We start from the raw sequence: 18,084 nt of genomic DNA on the forward strand, positions 1-18,084 counted from the left end.
AAAGAGAGACGGACCCGCTCTGCGCACGACTCCTCTGAAAGCTCTCTCTCCACGGACGGCGTGAATTATCTGTTCCGAGGCTCCACTGGGGGGATGAACAATAGTTCTTATACCCGGCTCTTTTTTAGCAATACTCTCCTTTCCGGCCCTTGTGCACTGCACCGATAATCGTCACTGTCTCTGCATCCAATAAGCACACTGAGAGGCAAAGAGGTTCCCAGCTTCAGATGACTGGATAATATTTACAGCTTAAATCCGGATTGCAATTAAAGTCAATAAATAGTGAGGCAGCAGAAAGATTAATAAACGCGTAGCTCCACTTCTGAAAGCACTTTTATGTACACTTGGATTCCTTCTCTTCCCAGTTACTCAATTTTAGCTCAAATCTCCTTTAATCTTCCCAATGTATATTCCCAGCTCTTCCCACTGTAGGTGGTTAGAATAAAGTCCCAATATGTTATCAACACTTAGTCCCAGTATTAGTCCTTTCTTTAAATCTTTTGATTCCTTAGGCTGCGCCTGATGGGCTCTTAACTCTTCCTTAAATTTTACCTGCCTTAGCAGCAGCGAAGTTCTCGTTACCTGTTGCGATCAGCGGTTTGTGGGCTGCCCTCCTCCCCTGCCGAGCCGCCCCCACTGGCTGCCAGCCCTCCTCGCAGCGGGGCCACCATGTTCTGGCATAGCGAGGCAGCACCAGAGCATCACAAGGCAGGACGCACCCGACATCACGATATTTAAAGGGCCTGCGGCAGGAAAAGCCTCACAGCGCCTCCTGATGACCTCACACGATAAGCCTTATAAAGGGCTCTCTCTCTCTCCTTCCCTCACTGCCTCAACAACAGGTCCAGCTTCTGTTTAATAGTGTGTGTGGCACCCCAGCATTCCTGTCTTCCTCTTAGGCCTGTCCCAGTCTTTTGTCTCTGCCTGCCCCAGTCCTCGCCTGCTCCACCTGCTCTTGCCTTGCCTGTCTGCCTCAGCCCTGCATGTTCCTCTTCTTCTCCCTCAGATGGATACCTGGTTTTGACCTCTGCTTGAACTCTAGATACACCTGACCACTGCCTGCCCTTGAACACTACCTGAACTCTGGATACGCCTGACCAGTTCCTGCCCTTGACCACTGCCTGAACTCTGGATACACCTAACTGCTGCCTGCCTCTGACCCTTGCCCAGACTTCGACAAGTCTATTGGCCACCCACCTATGACCTTTGCCTGGCCTCGGACCATGTCTTCAGTCAGCAGCAGAGACCCTCACCTGACGTTCCTGGCACACAAAGGCTTGACCTGAGGGGAACGTGGGCTTGTATAGGGGAAGATCCTGATGGGTCTCTGCTTCGCCTGGGTCCGCCTGCTGTCGGTGAGAATCTGCAGGGCTCCTCCCTGCAGGTAGAGCCAATCTCGCCTCAGCCCGATGGTCCACAGACCCAACATTACCTTTACTTTCAATCCTCCCGTTTCCTTCCCTCTTGTGCCAGTGGCAGGGATCCTCTCCCCACACATCCAGCTTCTTTCAGGGTGAAAGATGCCTACTCTTCCTAAGGTTTGGTTACTGAGTCACAGATACCAAGGGCCATCAGCTCCCAGTACAACAAAATAGTCTTTCAACCCAAAAAGGGGGAAAAAAAAATCAAGCAGGAGACAGAAAGGGCGGAATAAAACCGAGGAGAGAGTGCACAACCAGTTAATTCAAACTCCTCTGCATTAGATCAGTATCAGGCCTCTCCTCTGAAGGAGAGATATCACACTGCTTGTCTTCCTTACTCCAAATCCAGCCTTCAATACAGGATAAGTGGCATTTTAAGACTTATCTGGATAAATAGCAGCTTTGCCACTACTTAACTGGATAAGTCTGAAAAGCGCTACTTGTCCACTTAGGTAGTGTTTTTCAGACTTATCCGGCTGAGTAGTAGCAAAGCTGCTACTTGGATAAATCAGAACTGGTATACGCCACTATTTTTCATATGCGCACCCAAGTTTAATTACATATTTATGTGTATTTTACAACCTGCACGAATCATAATTTCACAGTATGAAAATGACACTTCAAGCTCCTTCCAGGCAGCCCAAGGAAGCAATCGCAATTATAGAGGTGTGACGCTGTAGGGCGGCTGAATGTCATCTTCCTAAATAGGAGCAGTAGCTTTTATTCTCTAGTGGCAAACAGGATTTCATCAACCAAGAACATTCACACGGATTGCGAGAATCTGGTGCTTGTGAGAGGTTTGGGAGTGAAAGGGACCTCCATTTATCCATCAAGCAGTACAGCTGCCCCATCAGAACAGACTTCCTCTAGGCCTAGGGATTCAATCTGAGAACAGGGCCAACTGGGGGTGCTCGAATCTGAACTGAGACTGCCAGCTTGTTTCAGCTGCCACCAAATAGTTCTCAAATAGTCAAAATATTTGGTCATAAGCTGCTGAATGGCTCTGCATCTGTGTGACCCTTCCCTGAGCAATTTAGTCTTAGCAGTGCGTTCCAGCCCCCGAGGCAGAGGATGTCTAAAACGTGCCGGTTATGATTGGACATTTCCAACGCTCATCTAAGCCAGTTTCTTGAGATAAGACTTGCCGTACCTTTATTGGGGAACTGGATGTTTATTTGTTTTATGAATTTTTATTTTTATGAGATCGATGCTATACAGGTGCTTCATTGTCCTGCATCGTGTTTCTATACGATGGCCGATTACTTTATATCTATAAAGTGTACCTTATGTTGAATGTGATATAGTGGGTAGATTTTTCATATTGATCTATCTGCATGGTTTTACCAGCCTATTAAACTCTTCAGACCTGAAGGTGGAAGGCTCTTTTACCCTGATTTATTTAAAATCCATTCCATCTCTACATTCCCAAAATGTTGTTATGTTGAAATGCTTAGGGGTGAGTATATCAGAGTGTTACATAACCAAAGAAGTTGATGGAGAGCAGATAAGTCCCAAAAAAAGGCTGTAGAACCATGCAGAGAACCAGGAAAATGAGGCTCCTAGTTTATGCCACACAAAATATCTCTAATAGAATAACTTTTATTTTGAAACAGATTTTGACCATTGAAGTACATATTAAGGTGCTAAACACTTGTAGCTGTGAAATTCACTATTTTTATTATTATATTTACATTTATTACATGCCTAACTCAAAAGACTGTAGGTGGCATCCAATCATAATTAAAATATAGCACAAAATAGCACAAAAACACATGAAAGCCAAAGAAACACAAACAAAAACAATAGCCCACAGGCTGATTTGCTACCCAGCAGATCCCAAGATCTAAAGAAACCTGCCTTTCCTACAACATTCAAGCCACAAATAAACCTTCTCAGAAACCTGATGAGAAAGTTTAAATTAAATAACCAAGTTTTAGCAACATTTCTAAATGCCAGATAATCTCCGCCCAACCTTACATCAGATGATGCGGTTCCAGAGTGTGGGTCTAGAACAAGAGAGAGCCCATTTGTACGTTTTCTCATAATGGATAGTTGAAAGCGACCGAACACACAAGAGAGCCTCTTGCGAAGAACGTAAAGCTCTTGATGGCTGATGCCAACTGATGTGTATAAATATAATAACCACCCGTAAGAGTGCACAAATATACGTCGTAGAGAGCTCACCAGAAACACCTATTCACTGCGGCTATTTTATGTCATTGCAGCGTTTAAAGGCTCTTTAATTTAATCATAGATCTACCCTGGTATTTTTTATACAATATTTTTTAAGTTGCATTATACAATCCATGAAAGGTTGACACACATACGGCCCAACTGAGCCTATTCTTAAGATATGCAAAAAAAGCTTTATAAATCAAAGAAAGAAGCTTACACTCGATTTCTGGACTCATTGGAAGCCAATGCAGTTTATGCAAGGAAAGGTGTAATATGGTCAGGCAGTCTTAAAGCTCAACAGAACATGAGCAGCTGTGTTTTGAACACACTTCAGTTTATATAGTTGTAATTCTGTGTAAACTGACGCTCATAAAAACACATCGATCCAGGCACCCAGTGATCAGCACACGAATAACAGTAGCAAGATGCTCCCAGGATAGATAGGGACAGTGTGCAACTGTAAACCAAAAAAACCAAAACCAGTTTCTACCCACCTTCTTAATATGCAACAGTGAACTCAACTCAGAGTCAAAAAATGAGAATGATTTTCATCTCAGGAACAGCAATTTTCAAACAGGCGCATGGGTGCACATACACGCATGTGCACGGGTGCATAGCCAGGTACGTAGCAATTTTATATCCTGCGTGCATGTACGCGCTCACGTTAGACAATAGCCCTAATTTTATATTACGTCCGGCGGCTCACGGGAAGTCCCGCGGTGAGCACACAGCCCCCTGCCCTGCATGCCATCCAGCTGGGCACGAGACACCACTTCTGCCACCTTCCCTTAGGTGCACGAGCACGCACATGTGCGCATTATATAGGCCCCGCAGCGGGAAACGCTGAGCAGCCAAGCGTCCTGTTAAGCAAGGGCCATGTTGAGCCAGAGCAATGCTCCATCAAGCCCAGCATCCCGCCTCCGACAGTGGTCAGAGTGGGCCATTAGGAAGCGCCCAGCAGACCCCAGAGAGCAGATCCGGTTCCTTGTTGCTGACTTCCAGGTATCAGCAGTGGGGCAGATTTAAAACAAATCACAGGAAGGACTTCTTCACTCAGCACACAGTCAAGCGGTGGAATCTGTTGCCAGAAAACGTGGCTTGGATACGTTCTTGGAGAAAAAGGCCCTAAAAAGTTATTCGCCAGGCAGACTAGGGAACGCCATTGCTTTTCCTGGCAGTAGTAAGAAACTGGTCTGCTTTTTGGGACCCAGACTGGCTGCTGATGGACTCCGTGTAACACGTCTTATGCTCTTAGTTGTTTATGGACTTTTCAAACCGGCTTTGCTCGTCACAGGACCTCAAAGCACTTTTCTGCTTGCAGTGAGAGGGAAGGAGCTGGGGTTTCACAGGTGGATTTATTGTCAGGAGGAAGGGAATTTTTTTTTGGGGGGGGGGAATGCCTGAAGACATAATCTCGCCCCGTGTTAAAATGTTTAACACCATCCGCCATATTTACCAGGACCCAGCAAGCTTGGTAAATTTAGCGCCTGTTAGGTAACTGGCTGATAGTAACTAATAAACTCGTCTCTCTGTTTGAATATTTTGCATGAAATTGCAAGCCCAGTGTTATGCAAAATTTGTACTTGTGCTAAATCGATAGCAAATGAGCTGAATTTAGGGTGCAAGATAAGAAGCTTTAGCGTGTACATCAACTGTCAGTAAAGCAAGAGTCAGAGGGTCTTAACCTAACAGAATCATAATCATGCACTAGACAGAGGGCTGTGTTCCCTAGATTGGCTGATTTATTTTTTTTAATTTAAAAATATTTCTTAACGGCCTTCCCTGCCTCAAAGCGATGTACAATCATAAACAGAAACATGAAACCTAGCTGGTTTTCGAGTGACATCTTTAGGATTCCTCCCAAAAGTGTGTGCTCAGGACATTCCTGGGATAGCATTTTGCAAAAGTCAGCAGCCAGTACCAAATAATGACTCCTCGAAACAAAAGCACACTTTCTTTTAGATAAAACTGTCAAAATCTCTTTTTATATACGATTACTGCTACCTTTTATTGAAATTAAAATTCTCCTTCTGCTGCTAGCATCCACACTCTCACAAAAATCTGATCTCACTCAATGTTTCCCGACCCTTCCTCCTGTGATGTTGCTGGGTGTGCGAGACCAGGGCTGTGAGATTTGTGATGAATGAAAGCAGTGAGTTTATGGAGCACTGGATGCTTTAGATTTCAGGCTTGCAAGCCGTCCCTCTGTATTTATAGTTGTATAGTCTGCTTCTGGGGAGCATGCAGCACTTGGCAGGGGTGGTCAAGGCATCAGGTTACTCCCAGTCATTAACATTCCTGAGGGCCTTGTGAGAAAACCTGAGAATGCAGGGCTCTTAAGTCAGGGTAAACAGGACTCAGCCCTCGGCTGGGCTGCCTGGGCTGACCTCACTTATCTTTATCCTGAAGAGCAGGCCCACTTGGAACCGAGGTAGAGAAAATCAACCCAGCCCCTGGTGTTTCCTCTTGCATTGAGGCAGCATCTCAGCCCTCCTGACTAGGAGTTTATCAGCTTCTTGGCTTCTGTTCTGCAGGGGTCCCGTTTCCCAAGAACTTCCAACAGGTGTGCACGAAGATTCTCACCAGGCTCTTCCGCGTCTTCGTCCACGTGTACATTCACCACTTTGATGGCATCATCAACGTGGGGGCCGAAGCCCATGTGAACACCTGCTACAAACACTTCTACTATTTCATCACCCAGTTCAGCCTCATCAGCCACCGAGAGCTGGAGCCTTTGGTAAGTAGGCACGTGCTTTTGTTTTTCTTTCCTTTCGTTTCTAAACTGAAATGTAATAAAATTCATGAAATTTTGCATTTTTTAAAAAATGTATTGTTTAGGGCGCCCTGTTTCGAATTAGTGTGCACTGTTTGAGTTAGTGTGCACTATTACAGCTCAAATAGGGGTAGATTTCAAAGGGTTACACGCGTAACCCTTTAAAAACCCTCCTGCGCGCACAAGCCCCGGGACGCGCGGATGTCCCGGGGCTTTGAAAAAGGGGTGGGGCCGGGGGCGGGGCAGTGGTCCGGGGGCGGTCCTGAGTCCGGCAGCTGGCCGGCACACGCAAGTTACGCCTGCCTTGGGCAGGCGTAACTTAGAGAACAAAGGTAAGGGGGGGATTTAGGTAGGGCTGGGGGTGGGTTAGATAGGGGAAGGGAGGGGAAGGTGGGGGGGGAGAAAGGAAAGTTCCCTCCGAGGCCACTCCGATTTCAAGGCGGCCTCGGAGGGAATGGGGAAAGCCATCAGGCCTCCCCTAGGGCTTGGTGCACGCCCTTGCATGCGCCGACCCTGGATTTTATAACATGGCGCGGCAGCGCGCGCCATGTTATAAAATCGGGTGTACATTTGTGCGCGCCGGGTAGCGCGCACAAATGTGCCTTATGTGGTGTGATGCTTTGATACAAACCAAGGCTTTAGCCACCGTGTTTTGCATGCATTGTAGCCATTTCAAGGAAGTACAATTCAGTAGGGAGTAGCAATAATTGAATCGACTGTTGGTTAGAGCATGAATAACAGAAGCCAGGTTATGCTGTCCCAGGTAGCCGAGTGGTTGCTAAATCTGGTGGAGGTGCATAAAGGAGGCTCTCATTACCTTAGCGATATGGTAATCCATCTTGAGGTTTGGGTTGAGTTGAACCCCTAGGCTTTGAACAGATTATTTTGGGCTAAAGCGGGGTTCCTGATAGGGTCATTAGAGATCATTGAGGGTGACCACAACAGCTAAGCCTGAAGAGTTCCAATTTGGAGCGGGTCAAGTTTGAGTTTATGCTTACTGAGCCATTGGGCTACTGCAGTCAGACAGTTGTTAAGGTTGGCGATGGGAGAAGCTAGGTCAGCTCCTATATTAGCGCAAAGTTGGATGTCATCTGCAAAAGAGTCCAAATGAAGAGTTAGTGTGAGGAAGAGTAAACACTGTCCATTGAAATATATTCATTTATTTCTCCAGTGATAGTGGTGCAAGCACATTTGAAATTTTCTCTCTGAGCGGCTTCTTCAAGAGGGATGTAGCTGTGGACAGCACTCAGAAAGCAATACATTTGGGTTAATCGCTGTTTCCCTGTACGTACCCGGTTCAGTCCAGGACAGCTGGGTTTTGCCTCCCCACCAGCAAAATCTGGAAATATTTTAAGATTTGAGAGAAATTTTCAAATGTGCTTGCACCACTATCATTGGAGAAATAAATTGATGCATTTCAGTGGACGGTGTTTACTCTTGCTTTGGATTTATCTCCCAGTATGAGGTTTTGTTTTCATCCACCTCCTCTTTTGGCTCTTCTACAAACAAGTGACATTTGATGTTGAAGGATTAAATAAGGTCACTGATTGGACGAACATAGATATTGAAGAGAAGTGGGGAGAGCACAGAGTCCTAAGGCACTACACAAGTGGGGTTTTCTGGGGTGGATGATTTGTTGGCCCATATGACAGACTGAGTTCTGTTGGAGAGAAAAAAATTGAATCACTTACGTGCAGTATCTTCAATGCCAATGTTTCCTAGGCGCTGAATCAGAAGATTGTGGTCGAACATGTCAAAGGCTGAGGAGAAATCTAGTAAGAATGGGATGGAGTTACCCTTTGGTCTGCACTTAGCTGAATCTCATTTATGATGGCCAAGAGGATGGATTCAGTTCCAGAGTTGGTCACCCCTATCCTATTGCATTAGAATTGTCTTTGGCGTATGTAGACCCTTCTTCCTTCAGTAATACAGTAACAGTAGATAATGTGGAGGATGCTGAACTTCTCTAGAAAGGCTTTGGCATTAACCATCACTCATATGATGGGTCGGAAAGATGTGACTACCCATAACTAAGTCCTTAGTGCCTGTAGGTATAGAATTAGTCATGAATCCATGTAATATGGTGAAAAAAACGATCTATAATGTTTGTACAACTGTAGGAGCTCCATTCTGATATATACATGCCTAATATCTTCTCTTCTTGCATATATGGTTACCTTAAAAAATGGATGTCAGAGGAATTCTTAGTGCCACTGTACTGTATGCATGCTTCCTGCTTTCCCAGCCATTTAATGAATTCACAGGCCCTGCTGAGTTCCTGACAAAGAGAGTCTCTTAGTGTTAAGTGAAAGAGATGCAGGCACAGAAGTAACCTCCGAAGTGAAATCTAAATTCCCAAATCTTGTGGAAGCTGCAGAGTATGAGAGAACCAGCCTACAATACTGACTCCCCTTTGTTGCCTTGAAGACATAATAACAGGAAAATGTTAGTATGACAATGAATCAGCAGCTCCTGCACGCTCTGTGTGAAAGGAAGTTAAATACACGCAAGGACGGTCCCTTGGGTTTGTAGCGTTCTCTTCTTGGTGATGGCAAAGACCATTTGCCAGGGCAAACTGGACTTGGCTGAAAGTTGTTCTTAGCCTGGCTAGAAGGACCCAGGGGCTTCCAAAGGGGGTGCACCTTTAGCCAGATTGTGAGGAAGCATTCCTGGGGGGTGTGCTTGGGTCAGAGGAGGAAAACACGGCATGCACGTGACGTTTCCAAAGGTCTGTGCATTGTTCTACCAGTTGGCCACCCGCACAAAACAGCCGGTGCAGAGCACGTGGGCAGAGTACTCACTCGAGTGCTTTTTAGAAATCGTCCGCCCGAGACACGGGTTGCGGTACATGCATATGCCCTCTCTGTGTGCTTTTTAACCGCAGTGAGAGAAGGCGATCCTGGGCTGGCGGTTTGCACTTGCACGCTTACTTTTGAATTTTCAGAAGTACGGGCATCATTTCTCCTGAAAAATCTAGCAGCACAAATTAGCAGGTGTAAATACGTGGAGGAAGCTTTTCTGGGATTACTTTTGAGGGAAAGGATGCGCAGACTTTGCCTTGAAAATGAGCGTGAAGTCAGCGGATAAAATGACCCTCCTGGTTTGCGGGAGTGATTCCCTGCCTGCAGAGAAAGGCTCTGATCTTTGTTTTCTTCCTGCACGGAAGGACATTTTAAAGCATCCGCTCGGCACAGATTGTATCCCCCCTCTCTCCCCCCCCCCCCCAGGATTCCCGGTGCTGAGACTTGGCCATGCCGTGCTGGGGGTGGGGGAGGTGCCATCTCACCCCTCGCCTTCAGCCACCCCTGCTCAAAGCCAATCACTAAACCGAAAATCAAATGCTTTCTTTCTCTCTCTGTGTCTGGACATTTTGGGCCCTAACGTAACGTCCCCCTTCCACAAGGGCAATGACAGGAATACCCCCAACATAACGCCCCTCCCCCCAACACCCCCCTACAGAAACAAGAGGCTAACCAGCCCCCACGTGACTCTTTGGCTTAAAAGCCCCCTCTACCTTGGCTGCCCTGTGCTGCTTTTGGACGAGAGGGGGCAGCAGCTCATCCACTGCCCCAAACCTTCATCCACTGCCTCCTCCTCCTTCTCATCAGTTTCGCTCTCCCCTCCCCAGCCCCATCAGTCCCTCATCAGTTTCCCTCCTCTCCTCCATCCAACCTCATCCGCCCCCCCACAATTTTCTCTCCTCTCTTACCCCTCCCTTTTCCTTCCCCCAGCTCCTAGCATTTCTCTTTTTCCCTCTGCCTCCCCAGCCCTAAATTCTTTTTTCCCCTCTCCCCATCCAGCTCCTTCAGTGTCTCGTTTCCCCCTCACCTTCCTGATGCCGCTGTCTGCCGTCTGCTGCTGCTCCTAGGCCTCTCCGGCCTCGGCTGACCTGCGCTGCTCTCCCTGCTGCTTCTCTCCGTCTGGGCCACCAGCGAACAGGTTCACTAATTCAGCTTCCCTTTTCCTAACCTGACCACCGCCACATATTTTTATTTTATTTTATTTTTTTACATTCTGTATTTTCTGCTTTTCCAAACAATTTTTTGAGCTGATCAGAAATTAGTTCTGCTCTGAGTGGGCGTTCATTTCTAAGAATAAAAATGTGCAGGTCGGGAGCAAATATTTTTTTGAATCGTGGAGAATAGCTAATAACCTCATCAACATGTATTTGCATATGATGAGCGCTATTAGTTTCGCAGGGGGTTGGGGACGCGTTTTGGACGTGTTTGACAAAGTCCTACATGAGAGGCTTCTAAGAAAACTAAATATTCATGGCATAGGAGGCGATGTCCTTTCGTGGATTGCAAACTGGTTAAAAGACAGGAAACAGAGAGTAGGAATAAATGGTCAATTTTCTCAGTGGAAAAGGGTAAACAGTGGAGTGCCTCAGGGATCTGTACTGGGACCAGTGCTTTTCAATATATATATAAATGATCTGGAAAGGAATACGACGAGTGAGGTTATCAAATCTGCGGATGATACAAAATTATTCAAAGTAGTTAAATCACAAGCAGATTGTGATACATTACAGGAGGACCTTGTGAGACTGGAAGATTGGGCATCCAAATGGCAGATGAAATTTAATGTGGACAAGTGCAAGGTGATGCATATAGGGAAAAATAACCCTTGCTATAGTTACACGATGTTAGGTTCTATCTTACTACCCAGAAAAGAGATCTAGGCATCATAGTGGATAACACATTGAAATCGTCGGTTCAGTGTGCTGCGGCAGTCAAAAAAGCAAACAGAATGTTGGGAATTATTAGAAAGGGAATGGTGAATAAAACGGAAAATGTCATAATGCCTCTGTATCGCTCCATGGTGAGACCGCACCTTGAATACTGTGTACAATTCTGGTCGCCGCATCTCAAAAAAGATATAATTGCGATGGAGAAGGTACAGAGAAGGGCTACCAAAATGATAAGGGGAATGGAACAGCTCCCCTATGAGGAAAGGCTGAAGAGGTTAGGACTTTTCAGCTTGGAGAAGAGACGGCTGACATCTATCCACCAAATATGAAAGAGTGCCACCGTTTCCAACGGAGGAATTTCTCTTCTCTCATTTTCCTCGGCTATTTGCCTCTTCTGTCAATTTTGCCTGGTTGCTACCAAACTGCAGTTTTGAAGCACAAAGCTCTTCTTTTTTTTTTTTATAGATTTTGTGAGATTCAAGGGATGGGCACCTCCAGTCCTTGAGGACGTGTGTGTCAGTCTGGCTGTCAGGATTATCCATCATGAATGTGAAAGAGATTTGTAGGCAGGTGGTGCACATCTCAGTTAACCTGAAAACCACATCAGTTTGAGGCCGTCAAGGTCCACAGTTGGCCAGCCACGTTCTATACCTGGGATTTGCTCCTCTAGCCTATGTGGGGATAGAAAAGAAATGTCTAACTTTTTGCCTTCTGTTGGATTACCGCAAACAAACAAAACGTGGGTGAATCTAAGCGTGCTGAGCTCGATGGCCTGCTCTCCGTTTCCAGGCAGGAGAGACTGGTGCACTCGCTTCACAGCTCGCTGTTCCTTTTTAGTGCTTCTGTGTGAGTGCGGTCGCCCAGGGAGTTAGAGGATTCTTCTGGGAAGTACAACAGTGTCTCATAATTGCGAGTAATGAACACCCTGTTCTCTAATTAAAGCCAGGTGAGCGAACGGCAAGGGCACAGCGCTAATGACACAGCTGGGGCCTAAGGCGACCTCTGTCAGTGCCAGGAAGCAGCCCCTGACACGGACCACCCAGAAGGGGCCATGGCAAAGGAGCAAACGGGTGTGCAAGCACACGGCAGGCGCTATCTGCAGACTCTAAAGGTGTTTCCACAGTCAAAGACAACAGAGCATGTACACGGTACCAAGAACGTAAAAAATGTACAGCACAAGGGGAAAAAGGAAAGAATCTTTTATGCACACTTACCGTTCATGAAACTCTCGTTCAAGGGGTGCAGTGGCTCACAAAAGCCCACTCTCAAAAAATGAGTACCTAGTCCTGTGTTTCTATGAATTTTTAGTGAAATAAAGGATGCTTTTCTATTTTTGGCATTTCTGATCAGTGCATAGCACACGCTTAGTGGATTCTGACTGAATATCATCTTATTGATGATCTCCATTGCTCTGATCATGGATGATGTGAAGAAAACCAGAGCAGGCAGGGAGCCCAGTGATCCGGCAGTATTGCTTAGTCAGGAGAGCAGAAGTCGCTGCTGGAAGAGTGCACCAGTCTCTTCCACTTCACCAGCAGATCGATGGGGAAAATAGGAAAAATAAGCCACTGTCCTGGCTGGTTTCTTCCCGTGCATCTTCCATCAGCGCAGTGGATCTGAAGACATTTTCATTGGGTTTCAGGATGTAGAAACGCAGAGTACGACAGCCTATAAAGACCACAAGCCCCATGTAGTCTCTGGCCAGTTTAAATCCTGTTGCATTGTTCAGAGCACAGCTTTCCATATAAAGATTTTTTTTTTTTTCAGACTGCTCCAGTTCAGGGGGAAATATCTACCATTCCTGAAGTGTAACTAGCCTTGAAATCAGGAGGGAGAAGGCGAGTAAAATGAGTTTGCATGCTGTTCTCTGTAGACCGTGGGATGAATTAGCTTTGCATGATGTCATCTGACGGCACAGAATGGACCCAGCTCTCTAGCTCAGCAAAGTTTTACTACTGAGCATGCCTGGGAACACCGGCGTGCGCGTTGCCTCGTGAGCCCCTTATCTTTAGCTAGGTAGTCGACTCTCCAAGCAGGCGGACAGGCATTAAGCGAGGCTAATTCATCCTGCTGTCTATGGGGGACCCTGTTAACGGTAAGCAAACTCTGTTTTCTCCATCAGGAAGCAGGACTGAATTAGCCATGACACATAGGGAGGGCTGCAAGCAGAGCTCTTACTGGATAAGGCACCTGACTCCTTGAGGACAATTGACTAATGGGTGAGCAGGTTGCACAAAAGTTACTATCATTCCCTGAACGACTGTCCAGACAGTAGGGGGATGTGAAGGTGTGAACGGATGACCAAACTGAGGCTTTGCAGTTATCTTCAATTCAAACAGCTCTCACATGAGCCAATGAAGTAGCCGTGGCTGTGACTTGAGCCTTAACAGAGGCTGAAATCTGGAGTCCCGTCAGTGCATAACAGTCCAATAGTCAGTTGGAAATAGTATGATTGTCAACTGCTACAGCCATTCTGTTGGCATCGTAGGAAGTGAAGAGCTGACAAGCTTGACAATGAGGCTTTATAACTTGAATAAACCAGGGCCCTTTTACAGTCCAGAGTGTGAAGGGGCTTTTTCTCTTTTCTGCGCAGGAGGTTTCAGAAAAAAACCATGGACAAAACAATTGCTTGATTCAAATGAAAAGCAAAAACCACTCGGGGAGGAAATTTTTGATGGAGACAGAGTTCCACTCTTTTGTGAAAGAGCCGAAGATACGGTGAGTATGAGACCATTCTCTGAGTCTTCTGACTGAAGTGAAAGCCACGAGAAACACCACTTTCCACATAAGAAACGTCAGTGATCCTGACTCCATCACTTCGTAAGGAGGCTTCATCAGTTGGGTCAAGATGACATTGAGGTCTCAAGGCACTGACGGTTTTGAAACTGGTGGCTTGGTATGCCACAGACCTTTCATGAACTTGGACACTAAGGGATTAACTGAGATAGACTTATCCCCCACTTGAGGGTGATATGCAGATATAGCACTGAGAAGTACTTTCACTGATGACATGCTGAGGCTTGAGGAAGACAAGGAATATAAGTACTGAAGCAGATCTGTAGGGTCACTGGCAAAGGGGTCCAAGGATCCCATCTGACACCAAGAAGAAAAACATTTCTGTCTAAAACTGGGCACCTTTCTGGTAGATGACTTTCAAGCCAAGATCGCAATATCCTCAGCCTCTTTGGTCAGAGCAAGTGAGGAAACTACCGAGCGCTCCACATATACACTATCAGGTTGAGCAAGGAGAGATTAAGCTGGAACAAATGACTCCTTCCTGCGTTAATAGTGAACGATCAGTTCCCAGAGAAATCGAAGGGTGGATTGGCAACTTGACTAGATATGAGAACCACACTTGTGTGGGCCAAGTGAAGCAGTGAGGATCAGACGTGCCCTGTCTTTGACCTTCTGAACAGTGCTGGCCACAAATGGAAGTGGCAGAAATGCTATCGAGAAGATCCGCATCCCACTGCCATCTGGCACCAGCCTGAAGTTTTTCTGAAGCGAATAGATCGATGGATGGAAGACCCCCAAAGGTCAACAGTCTATCTGCCACTATTTTATTAAACAGATAACATATTGGTGATTCCAGGTAGATAGGCTGATTGCGCTGAGACGCCTTTGAAACTTCTGGCAAAGTGTCCAGGATCTCGTGCAGGTCGGCCATGCATGCTCCTTGCTTCAAACTCTGAATGTTGGCTGGACTCCTCCATGGAGGGGGGAGGTTTGCCTAAGCAGAGCAGGCTGACTTCCACTGCCGGGGTTACTGATTGGACATCCTGTGGCATGGAAGAGGGTGGGACTTCCCTTGTGAGAATAAATCTGACACCTTTGAAGGGTTGAAGGGTGCCCTCCTTGTCACTGGCCATCAAAGAGGTAAAGAAATTCTTCATCAGTTCTGATATTTGGTCCACGAACCGCTGTGTCCTCTGGGGTTGAGGAGACAAGACATCTTCCTCAGATACCAGAATAGGGTCAGCCTCCCAGGATACCGGCCTGCACCGGATGCCTTGCCACTCATCCTCCTCTGTTTGCCCTTCATCCACTTTCTCCCCTATGCTCCTTGTCCAGCAGCTTCTCTCCTCTCTCTCCCACCTCCCCCTTTCCCAGTAGCTTCTCCCCTGTCTCTCCCTCCTCCAACCTACTGCTCAGTAGAAGCCTTCCTGCCTCTGTGTCCTGGAGCCCCTCTTTTTCCCAATCCTCTCCTCAGCAACAGAAGCCCTCTTTCCTCCCAACCTTCTGCCCAGCAGCCCTCACTCCCACCAAGTCCCCTGCCCCGAGCCCCCATGGGAAGCAGCAGCAGCAGCAACCCCCTTCTCCCCAACCCTTTGTCCAGCAGCAGAAGCCTCCTCTTTCCCTCACCCAACCCTCTGTACAGCAGCAACTTGAAGTAAAATCAGCACAAGCTAACAGGCCCGAGGCAGCCCTGCCGTCTCCTCCTGCACAGGCTTCCTGTTACCTAGGAAACCAGTGCAAGGATTTGTGAGGGGGCACCAGCTCGCAAGCCCTCTGCTGATTTTTGCCTCTTGTTGCTGCCACAGTCACGGGGATATACTGATTATTTAGTTTACCTAAATATGGTTTTGGTTATGTTAGTTTCTGTGACACACTAAAAACGTTTGTGTGTTAAGTGTATGATTGTTTATATGCTTGACAAATTCATTAAGTATGTTTTTATTGTATATCGCCTAGGCCTGTCTGGGTTAGGTGATTGATACATTTTAATAAATGAAATGAAATGATGATCAGGGCCACTTTAGCCACTTAAGAGGCCTTGGCCAAACTTTTGTGGATAGGCCCCCCCCCTTTTATTATTTCCATGTTGACCGTCGCCCTCTCCAACACCTGAACTCTCCTCCTTCCCTGCTGATGGATGTCTCTTTTGACCTGACACCTAGGGCAGCTGCCCCCCAGTTCTGGCAGTGCTGACAGAGCTGAATTGAATTGCTGCTTTATGTCTTTACGGCAGTGCCCGGTGCGTGACGCCTCCTCGGGGAGGAGAACGGGGAGGAGAAAGACCTTTGTCAAAGATGCACTGCCTTACAGACAAGCGTCTGCAGCATGTTTCAGCAGAGCCTGGCCTATCCCACCACGCAGCCTGATAAACCAGCTCTCCATTAGTCTAATTAACCTATTCTGGCAAACAATTAGCTGGGAAGATGGGCTCTGTACAGCTTCTCCAGTTAATGTTCCATTTATTTTCTATGCTAATTAATTGCCGCCACGTTATGCCCTTCAGAGGAAGTTTCTTGCTGAACTGACACGCCTTCTACCTTAGTCTCAGACGGGTCACATTGTGTTCTTGTTATGCCCCTCTTTTTAATGAGCATTACAAAAAACAAAATCCTCAAAACAGTCGCCTGCCCCTCTGCCATGTCTCTCCCATCGAATATTAAGGGTGTGCAATTGTTTCCATTCGTTTCATTTGCTATTCGCTCGTAGCTCTTTTATGCACATTAAACAAATGGAAACGAAACAAAAAAATGCAATAGAAAAGAATGAAAAGATCCGGAGAAAATGTTTCCTGTGCATACGCATATTATCAGAATACGCAGATAGCGTCATCAGTAATCTGCCCATTTTGCTTTGTCCAGATGAAGCACGCGTGACTGTCGAAAGCAAGCTACAAACGTGTTTAGTCCAGACTTTGACAAATCTTTTTTGGATGCAGGAACCAGCCCAAAAATTTAGGAGCCAAAAGCTGAGAGCTTTTTCAGTCTCTCCGTCATCCCCAACAAGGTTGGAGAGCCGAGGGGGTGGTGATGGGAGTGAGGGAGAGGAGCGATCTCAGCCCCTGGCTCCTAAGGTTGTTGGGTCCCTCATCTGAGGTACGCAAGTTATGATTTACTAAGGCCCATAGGAAATCAGCAGCATATGGGCACCCCCCTAATAGCTGGATCCCCACTAATCTCCCTCTCTCAATCCTTCCCCGACCTAGTCTTCATCCTCACATTCTGTTCCCAGCAGTCACTTTCTCTCTCACTTCCCATCTATCTCTCATCCCCTACCCTGTCCCCAGCTGTCTTTCTCCGTCCTGCTTCCTCTTCAATCCCCCTCATCCTCTCTAGTCTTTCTTTCTTTCTGTCTCTCTCAACCCTCCCTCATGTCCCTAGCAGTCTCAATCCCATAGCCAGGCATCCCATCCTCTGGCCAGTCATCCTCTATCTCCCAGCCAGTCACCCCCAACACCCCCAGACAGTCACCTCACCCCACCCTGACCTGTCAACCACCCACAACGAGACAGCTGCAGCCAGCCACTCCCCCCTCACTCCACCCCGACCTGTCAACCACCCACAAGGAGACAGCTCCAGCCAGCCACTCCCCCCTCACTCCACCCCGACCTGTCAACCACCCACAAGGAGACAGCTCCAGCCAGCCACTCCCCCCTCACTCCACCCCGACCTGTCAACCACCCACAAGGAGACAGCTCCAGCCAGCCACTCCCCCCTCACTCCACCCCGACCTGTCAACCACCCACAAGGAGACAGCTCCAGCCAGCCACTCCCCCCTCACTCCACCCCGACCTGTCAACCACCCACAAGGAGACAGCTCCAGCCAGCCACTCCCCCCTCACTCCACCCCGACCTGTCAACCACCCACAAGGAGACAGCTCCAGCCAGCCACTCCCCCCTCACTCCACCCCGACCTGTCAACCACCCACAAGGAGACAGCTCCAGCCAGCCACTCCCCCCTCACTCCACCCCGACCTGTCAACCACCCACAAGGAGACAGCTCCAGCCAGCCACTCCCCCCTCACTCCACCCCGACCTGTCAACCACCCACAACGAGACAGCTCCAGCCAGCCACTCCCCCGCTCAGCTGCATCCCAGTTCTAAAGTCATCTACCCGTCCCCCTCACCTTGCCGGCTGCAGTCAGAACTGAAGATCCTCTCTAGCTGAACTCTGGCACAGGTCTCCCGCTCCTCCCAGTCTGACAAAACTGAGAGACCAGCGTTTGGTGTTCGGGAACCGTGCAGCTCCCCAAGAGTCCTGCGGTGCTGAAGGCAGAGGAACAGCAGCTGCCA

The 18,084-nt window shown here is 47.5% G+C and overlaps 1 protein-coding gene across 2 annotated transcripts in view; it reads left to right on the forward strand.

The window, feature by feature from the left end:
* MOB3C (MOB kinase activator 3C) overlaps window positions 1-18,084 on the forward strand; it is a 54,198-nt gene that overhangs the window by 33,061 nt on the left and 3,053 nt on the right. For both annotated transcript variants that reach the window (XM_029618484.1, XM_029618486.1), the window contains exon 3: window positions 6,131-6,333. In XM_029618484.1, the coding sequence (XP_029474344.1) occupies window positions 6,131-6,333 (203 nt within the window). The remainder of the gene's footprint in view (window positions 1-6,130; window positions 6,334-18,084) is intronic.

The sequence above is a fragment of the Rhinatrema bivittatum genome, chromosome 10 (genome assembly GCF_901001135.1).
Source record: "Rhinatrema bivittatum chromosome 10, aRhiBiv1.1, whole genome shotgun sequence".
In the NCBI taxonomy this organism is placed as follows: Eukaryota; Metazoa; Chordata; class Amphibia; order Gymnophiona; family Rhinatrematidae; genus Rhinatrema; species Rhinatrema bivittatum.